Consider the following 9,664-nt stretch of genomic DNA (forward strand, 5'->3'; position numbering starts at 1 on the left):
TGGGAGGAGCCAGGCGGGGGAGGGGGTGGGGCCCGGCTCCAGGGAGCTCGGCCGGAGCCGCAGGGCGGAGGCTGCGGGAGGCGCTTGGCCCGGCCTTGGCGCTGGTGCGGATTTGCGGCCACGACCCCTGCGCACCCGCCCCTGGTCCTGCGGCCTGAACCCCTTCCAGACGTATCGCCTCGGAGCCGGGGACCCACCTGGACCCCGAGTCTCTCCAAGCCGGGCTGGCGGCCCTGCTGCGCCCTGGACGGTGGATCCCTCCCGGGGCCGGTCCGAGGGCGCCCTAGGCCACCTGCGTCCCTCGGCGCCCGCTACTGCCAGCTCAGAGGACAGTTAGAACGACGTTGTCAGCGACACGCTCTTGTCCTAAGTGCACTTGAGAGTTGACAAGACAGGAGCCGCGCGTCCAGATCTCCCAGATCTTTGCAGGGGTGTTTCCGAACCACAGGTCTTGGACCAGGGGCAGGCAGTTATTTTGGGAGGAGGGCTGCTTACTGAGTTTTGGCAAGCTATTGAGGGCTGCATGACAGATAAATATTAATTTTCTAAATTTTTTAGGGTCACTGTGGGCGGGATAGAATGGCCTGGTGGGCCACATCCAGCCCCTGGGCCACATTTTGCCCACCTTGTCTTAGACAAAGGTGGAGCCTTCGCCTGCCAGGGCCATTATTTCAAATGATGTTCCTGCTGTTTTGTTCTGCGTATAATTTTGGCGCCCGCCCCCTGCAATTTTTGGCCTCTGTGCACCCTGCTGAATCTGCTCAAGATTTGCTTCCCCACCCCGTCCAAACTCAGTGACTCCCTGCCATGAACAGCTAGCAAGTGCAGCCGCTCCCCCTGTTGTAAAGGGTCTGGACTCGCTGCACCAGTCCTGCAGCGACGACCCGAGCAGGGTGCAGGGCCCTGCCCCAAAACACAAGGAAGCCAGAGGCAGGGTGCCGAGTGGCCAGACGTGCCAGATTCGGCAGTGGATTTGGCGGTGGGAGGATGCCAATAGCTGGATGTGAAGCCAGCGGCAGGGCAGAGTCACTGCAGCTGCTCCACCCAGCTCCATGGGGCCCCCCAAAGCACAGGGCCCTGGGGCAGTTGACCCGGTTCACTCCCCGACTCAAGGAACCGCCCTGGCTTCAGAAACACAGTCCAGCTGGGTTTTCGGCCACACATCTCTGGGCTAAATAACAGAAAACAAATGCCACTTCTCAGAGTCCAGTATAACTCTTCTCTTGTCCCCCCCTTCACATCCTGAAACAGAAGCTCTTAAAATCTAACTGGCCTTTGACGGTCCATTTTTTCATGCATCTTTGCAGAGATTTTTATTCTAAATAGCAAGTATGGTCTTCCTTTTTTATATCATGTCACTGCATCTATTTGTGATGCATTTCAAGGAGCTCAAGATAGCTTTAACGATCTAGCTTTATCTTGCTGGATCTAAATCTATTTGGATTTTCATGGGGCTGCGTGGAAAAATGTTATAGATCCAGCCGAACCCAACTACCAGATTTATGTCCTCCTTCTGTTGGTTTTGCACCAGGATATGTCAGAGCCTGGATTTTTTGATCAAGTAGCAATTAAAATGCTTTCTCTTTTTTGACCATACAAGTTGGAAGCTTTCAGCCAAAAATGTTTAGCATGCAGCAATCTTCAGGTGTGTAAGTGCATTTGCAGTGCTATTAACAGGTATGCAGTGAAACTGGAGTAGCTAGCTGTACTTCTCTTCTTAAATGGTAGAAATTTTGGCCTTGGGATAAAAAAAGCAAGCTGGATTCAACAAGATCTAGGTACTGAACATGGAGTTTTTTGAGCCACGTTTTTGGCGCACTTGCAGCTGCTGTATTTTTCTGTTCATTTAGCTTTTAGAATTTGGTAAACTGGGGATTAAAAGTGTCAAGATCTACATGGATCTATATATCATATATATGTAGATTTTCTGCTGCTCCTGGGCTCCTGTAACATCAAGGTTCTTATTTTCTAGTGAAGTAGGATTAAATTGTTTTCTATTTAAATTGTATAATTTGGCAGACCGGGGACAAATTGTTAAGGTCCAGGGGCCAAACCTGAGTTGCTACAGTGTTCATGTGACAGGATGCATCTGCTGTCTGGGCAAATTTATCTGTTCATAAATGGAAGTTAACTTTTGAAAATGTGGGCCTTAGGAGCTTAATTTTAAACTGGGTTGGCCACTTATGGCTTTTCTAGCACTGAAAAACTGACAGCAGTTTTCAGTGGTGGGTGTAGTTAAACCATTCCAGAACATGGGCAAGGTACAATTGTATTTTACTCTATTCTAGTAACTGTAATATAATGGCATTGAATATGATTTGCATCATGTTTATGTTTGTGGCTAAACCATGTTTAATGCTGGTTCAGCTGGGTTTAATGATGATTGCTGCTTTTAGCAACATGAATTTTTTCTATATGTCAGCAAGCTCCTGCAAAGTATTGGTTAGGCAGTGTCACAGGAGGAGGCCAATTCATGAAGGGAACTCTTTCATCAGTTTTGGTCACCTCTATAAATTTTCTTCAATAAATAATGTATCAAGTAAAATCCTTCCTGTGTTCCTTCTATTCATCACCAATCTAGACAGAAACAAGTTGTAGGACAATTTAAATTCACTTCTAAATGAATTTGGTTTCTTCCTCTTGTCTGATTCTCACTGCAGTCTGATACCCACAATGCCAGGCAAGCTATTTATAAAACTTCTGCAGATACTAATAATTAAATGTAAACATACTACTTTACATACAACATACAACTATAATCGATGACAGAGATGGATAACCATTGTATACATGAAAATAAACAGAACTGTCTTCATTTGCTGCCTTCTTTTAGCAAATTGTAATTGTGTTATTACTCAAATTTTCAGACATTTAGGAATCTCACTAAATGCATGCTATTGCATTTTTTAAATTAAATAAAAATAATGTCTATCTACAGTATAGGAATTAACAGTTAGTCACCTATTTTCAGGCATGTAGCTAATGGCATCAAATTAAACACATTCCACCATGCAAAGTACTTATTACTTCTTACATATTTTATGGAAATAATTTCCTTCATAGAGTACCTGCAGTCCTTGCCCTCAGGGGAAGAGGTTGAACAGAGGTAGCCCCTAGTGAGTTTGCTCCTTTAAGAGCTAATCCTGCTCCCACTGAATTCAAAGGCCATTTTTCTATATATTCCAGTGTAAGATGACCTGAGTTCAAGTATTTGGAGCTGAAGGAAACAATAGGCAAAAAACAGAACAAATCTATTTTGGATAATATGATCTAAATTATGCTTACCTGAAAGTGGTCCCAAGGGGCAGCTCAAAGGACTCAATCTCAGCAAGGGCATTTTCATACACTTGGTCTTGATTTTCTTCAGAATAAAACTCTACCAAGCTTGGCTTGTTTTTTCTAGCCATTGATGAGCACAAAACTGTTCAAACTTTAGGGAAAGACTTTTATTGGAATTACTATTAACAGAATGATTCTCTACTCAGCAAAATCAGCGATGCAAAAACAGGCCCTGCGTTGACCTCGTGATTCCTGAGGACTTTGTGTCCAAGAATGTTGCACAGCTGCTGTTTTCCTGTCTCCTTCAATAGCATTTGCCAGTTACTGTATGCCCAGTTCAGTAAGGTCTTTTATTGAAGCCTTATTTATTTTAATGGAAAATAGTCATAAAAATATTGTTGTGTTAATGAAATATTCAATAATATTTTACTGGTAATAAGTACTAAACCAAAAGCCATTTTAAATATTTATGCTTTATCAGTTTTTGAGAGTTTAAAAAAAAATCACATTTTCCTATTTTCAAGTAATTGATTTTTCCCTTTTGCTTTGTGAAATACCCACACAAGCAGCAAACTGACTATACATATGGAAAAGGACTGTGGAATGCAGAAAGTTAACGTGACCAGCAGGGGTGGTGCAGGCACTTACCCTAGAGATCTTCAAAAGGAGACTGGATGCACACTGTGATGGAGTTATTTGACCCCAGCAGTCTTTCCTGCCCAGAGCAGGAGGGCTGGACCCAATGATCTTATGAGGTGCCTTCAAGCCCTAAACTTCTGCAAATCTGTAAACACAACATCTCAGATTTAGTAATTTTAAGTATCATTTACAACTATAATAAATAAAAGAAAGTAGGGGTACACTGATGCAGATTTTGGGGACCGATAGTGAAAGCCGATTTTTAAAGAGGCATACCGGCTGATACCAATCTGATTTCCGATACAGCTGGTAAGTCTGCTGTGCTAGATGGGGAGAAGGGAGGGAAGGGGCATGCAGAGGCAAATCAATGCCCCCTGCAGTGAGGAGGGAGGGGGCAGGGGTAGGTGCTGCCCAGCCAGGGTGGGACGGTGCAGGATGGAGCCACGGCTTGTCAGTGATGGGGACAGCTCCCACCACTGTGTGCACCCCAGGATGGCATGGGCGGGTGGGGCATGTGCCCCCAGATCTGCATGGGCAGGGTGGGTAGTCTGCAAGCTAGACCTGGGGCTGTTCCGGGCTCTTCTTGGTGGGGGCTCAGGTCGAGGCAGGGGCTATGCAGGGGGCTGCAGCCACCTCAGATTTCACCGTAGCCTGCCTGTAGCCCCACTCCCAGCACTGATGCTGTGTGCCCAGCACAGTCCCAGCTCAACACCCTGCTTCCACCCATGTACCAGGAAGAGCAAAATTTAGGGGGACTGCAGCCCCCTCCATAGGCCATGCCCCAAGCCCAGCCCCCACCAAGAAGAGCCTGGCATAGCCCTGGCTCCAGCCTGCAGTGGTAGCCTGCCTGTCCTGCCCTGTGCAGATCTGGGGGCACATGTCCTCCCCATACTCTCCGGGTGTGCACACACTGGCAGGAACTTCTGTCTCCCCCACAAGCTGCAGCTCCATCCCGCACCCTGCCCTACCCCAGCTGGACAGTGCCTGCCCCTGCCTCCTCCCTCACCATGGAGGCCATTGATCTGCCCCCCCATACCCTTTCCCTCCCCTCTCCCCTTCCACCACAACAGACTTACCACACAGCTCTGTACACTGCTAGGCTGGGCTTCTCACTGCCCACATGTTGCTCACACACAGGGGCATTTATTGGCCAAACTAGAGGCTGCCTTAGGCTGATTTCCAATACAGCCAATTTCCTTTACATCGGTACTGATTTGATATCGGACCGATGTATCGGTGCACCTCTAAAACAAATTTTTAACAAAGGGTGATTTTAAAATAGTATCTGTTTGTGTTTTACACAAAATTTACTCTGTTTTCTGTGTAGGCTACATGTGAATGGACATCTGCTTCTACTCAGAGCACAAACAACTTCCAAGTCCTTGTCTGATCATTATTATAGTAGTGGGGGCCAACATTTTTGGCAGGTGTGCCACAAATAAGCCCAGCAGTCTCCCTAGGTGCCGGTCTTATAAGCTTTCTGCTTTTAGCCCCATGTTTCCTGCCAGCTTTCTGCCCCCTACCTTATCTGCCACTATACTCCTTGTCTTCTCTCCAGTTTGCCATGGTCCACACACAGGCTGCCCATACCACTTGTGGCACTTGTGCAGCAGGTCAGCCACAGCTGGATTCCAGTAAGGAAAAATGCTTAATATAGCTGCCTCAAATGAATATCAATCTCAGACAGTTTTGAAAAACAAATGAAGTGCCAAATTAATTGAGAAGCAATGAATTAAAGAGTTGTTTCTTTGTAAAAAAGGGTATTTTTTTCTTGATTATGGTTTTTCTCAAACAGACCTCTATACTAATTATACTTTAAACAACAAATTCAATTACCACTTTGTAACATAAATATTTCAGGTGTCTGCTATGTTTGTGTACTAAGCAGAGCTTGTAACAAATCCTTTAGGTCTTTGCATGCTTGTGATTGACCCATCCAGCCACTGGATGTCACACAAACTCAGACTAACAGTTCTGATCTTGACTCTGTTGGACACAAGATTAGATATTAACTTTCAAGTTATTGTGAACATTATAAAAGTTAATGTAATAATTACAAAAGTTATTAAAAGGATTACCCAGTGGGTCTAATTTTAATATCTATATTTCCTAGTTTTCTCCACTTGCACAGAATCTGAGAGTCAATGTCAACAAAGTTCATAAATGATACTACTCCACACTCCTGCCACTTCTAAGACCTCATCCAGATATTGATATGATACATTTTATAAGCTACAACTGCCTTATCTTTGCAACTTACTGTATTATTGGCCATGACTGGAAAATAAAGCTGCCTACTGCTGATGAATGGATAAACTGAATTTGATACATTCTTACTATAAGCAATGTAACCCTTTGCTTAGTAAGCAACATAAATTTTGTGGGTGAAGTTGATGAGCCTGTTTCCAGAATAAAGTACTTCCTCATATGTGTAAAGGTACCTCACCACAATATAGGTTCATTTTAACAGATGAATACAGACTATTGGGCCCAATCCTGAAAAATGCCATGTGCCTTCAATGTCATTGCCTGTAATATAAGTTGAAACCACCAAGTACATTTCTAGTTGCAGTGCACCATTGGTATGTCTACAGTACCCAGATGTGTGTTCTTGGCCATGCACACCTGGATTTACTAAGTCTGCATGTGAGCTCCCACAACAGTATCACATGATTCATACTTATATTGAATGTTTCCATGCAAGCACTTCAGTTTCATGAGTTCGTGACTTCAGGATTTCTATGCCAGGGTCCTTAGGGAATTTTTACATGGTAATTTTGGGTGGCTCATGGACCTTTTCCCCAATGCACATTAACACCTCAGACTGGTTTTAAGTGCTGGTTATGCAGCTCGAAGTTATGCCACTCCAACTTAGGTTTATCTCTGATCCATGTTACCCAGCTTGTGTTACCCCAAGGCGTAGCCACACCCCATCTGCCCTCCCCTCCCCCCCCACTGGCCCAAATCAGGCCCACTGTCCTCTCCCCAACCCTGCCAAGCACCCCAGATCTCTCCTCACTATCCCCCTTTCCTCCTACTTACTAGGGCTGCTCATGCTGTCTTTCCTGAGGGAGCAGGCAAAGATGGATTAACTTTAGGGTGACCACCTATCCCTAATTGGATGGAACAGACCCAGAGTGGGAACATCAAGTCCCAGCCCTGGGCTGTATGACTGCAGGACATTTGTCCCTGATTCCCAATATCATGCAGGGATCCAGGTTTTCCTCAGGTGGGGATGTGTCCTGCTTTTCCATTTTGAAAAGATGGTCACCCTAGTTAACCTGCCTGCCTGACCACCACCACTGCTGCTCTCTGGGCCTCTCTCAGCCCCTCAGCCCAAAGAAGAGCAGCAGCCTGGTAGTGGTGGTGGCAGCAGCTGGGCAGACAGGTTAACCCTTCCCTGCCTGCTCCTCAGGATAGACAGTGTGGGCAGCCACAAGTAAGTAGAAGGGGAGTCCAGAGGGGAAACTTGGGGGAACAGAGGAGAACCAAGGGAGCCCTGAGTGGCAGGGGGAAAACCCAAAATGTGAGGGGAGGAGGGGGAATTCTTATCTTTCAGTCCTACAGGCCCCTGTTGGCCTGAAATGTGACTGCTCCAAACTGGAGCTGGCACTAACTTCCATCAGCGTTAGTGAAGCTCACAGCATAAGGTGTAACAAGGACCTTAGTGCCTCATCAACAGGAGACACTCTGGGAATTGATTTATGGTTCGCAAGACAACTTACCTGTCTTTTCCAGGCCCTTGTGCAAAGGTGTTCTTAGCTCTCCAACACATTTATCTGTGGCCCTCCATATTAGTCTGACCATTCCACCAGCAAGGAAAGGATCCTACATACAGATTTTCTAATGTATTTAGGAATCTAACTCTCATGGCTTCCTAACTTTCTTTGAGTATCTGGGCCTTATATTTGCCAGATAATATGGTTATCAACTGAGTGTCCATGACTACTGTTGTTTTAAGGGAACCCACCTACCCTTTACTGTAATAGGTCATGGAAACATATCAGACCCCCTTCTGATGAAAGAATTAATTACACACCTACCAGTGGCATAGAGTAGTAGTGTGAATGTTCAGGCTGAAGGGAAGATGAAGGCTTCCAAAATCATTTGGAAGCCAATGGGCAAATCACAGTATGTGTCCTGCTGCACCACACACAATACCTTTAAGGTGAATGGTGAGAGTCTTTGTCAGGTGTCGAGACATCACTCACTTGCAGGCCCAATAAAAGCAACCACAGATACTTTGCACATCACTGGGAATGAGGCCAGGAAAGCCAAGGAAACAAGATGCCTTGTGTGCCTGCATCCTTGCATCACAGTGTGACATGCTAAAGGAAATATGGTGCTGTCTGTTGTTGTAGTACACATACTATCTTTGCTACTACTTTCATGGCATTGTAAGTGAGATCAGTACTCTGTTATGTTTTAATAAAGGTTTGGATTTGCTGAAGAGTCCCAACTACTTTTTTCCAAGCATTCACGTGCCAACTACCAAACCATTTTATTAACAGATAAAAAGAATCAAAATAAATAGCACTTTATAAACCATTGTTTGTCCCCCTGTATACAAGTTAAGAAAGTGTAAAAGTACAAAAAAGCGCAAATGTGCCAAACTTTGTCATCAAGCAGGAAGCATTAATCATTACAGTTTCACTGATAATGGAACTGAATGTCAGATGAGTACTTCTTCTCCTTGACCTCCACTGCATAAGTGTAGGCACTTGTACAGATGTACAGTGAATGGGGAACATCATCCCTTCCCAGTTCAGAGTGGTTCATAGCCCAAACCCTGAATTGTCCATCAGCTATATTTCCTGCAGGACATAGTAGCATGGAGGAGGCTCAGCAGAAATGTAATGGTGCTGGAGAGGTCCAGAAGTTTGGAGTCTGGAGGCTATCAGGATAAGCCACCACCTCTATAGCTCCTTCTCCTGCTTTTGGTCCTGCTCTCTTGTTTTCCAAATATGCTCAGAGTATTTTGCAACATTTCTACTCTCCTTTTCTGCTTTCTCCCTATCTCCATGTTCTACTTCTCCTACTGGCTCTGGTAGTCCAGGTGTTTCCCTGACCTGTGACCAAAGTTGCTATGCATTCATGTAGCCTTTTCCTTTTTTCATGCTGATTCAGAATTCACTCACCAAAAGGCCTGAGTGGCTTCCTTGGCCCAAGACAGGTCATGCCAAGGAAATGAGACAACATATTATTTTGTCCCTGTCATGAAGCACAAGAAATCCCTCTTTTATATCTGTGTAATAGCAAGACCACAAATGCATACTTTTATCAGCTTAGTATGCCTTTACTTCATCTGTACACATTGACCTGCCCAAAACCTTAGGTCAAATATCAGAAAAAACTTTCCATTAGGAGGATGGTGAAGCACTGGAACAGGTTACCTAGAGAGGTGGCAGAATCTCCATGCTTGGAGCGGCAACAGTGGCAATGGATTCCCTTCCCTGCCTACTCTCCCAGGTGAGCACCGGCAGCCAAAAGTAAGCTGCAGGACATGGTAGGGGGGTGATCAGGGATCTGAGGTGCTGGAAGGGGATGGGGGTTGCAGGCCCAATCCAGGGAGGCAGGGAGCCAGCAGGCTGGTCAGGGCAGGATGGGGGAATGGGCGTAGAGGACAGCAGCTTGACTGTGGGGGATGGGAGGGGAAAGTGGGCCCAATCTGGGGCAGTGGGGGGGGGGGAAGGCAGATGGGGTGTTCACACTAATATGTAGCCCAGAGTGGCTACATGTTAGTTTA

The 9,664-nt window shown here is 45.6% G+C and overlaps 1 protein-coding gene across 3 annotated transcripts in view; it reads right to left on the reverse strand.

The window, feature by feature from the left end:
* EXOC6 (exocyst complex component 6) overlaps positions 1–3,422 on the reverse strand; it is a 207,258-nt gene extending 203,836 nt beyond the window's left edge. For all 3 annotated transcript variants that reach the window (XM_019502629.1, XM_019502630.1, XM_019502628.1), the window contains exon 1: positions 3,286–3,422. In XM_019502629.1, the coding sequence (XP_019358174.1) occupies positions 3,286–3,407 (122 nt within the window). In that variant the 5' untranslated portion in view covers positions 3,408–3,422. The remainder of the gene's footprint in view (positions 1–3,285) is intronic.
* Between the last annotated feature and the right edge of the window lie 6,242 nt (positions 3,423–9,664).

Source organism: Gavialis gangeticus, unplaced genomic scaffold, assembly GCF_001723915.1.
Source record: "Gavialis gangeticus isolate Ggan-Ray unplaced genomic scaffold, GavGan_comp1, whole genome shotgun sequence".
NCBI classification, from domain to species: Eukaryota; Metazoa; Chordata; order Crocodylia; family Gavialidae; genus Gavialis; species Gavialis gangeticus.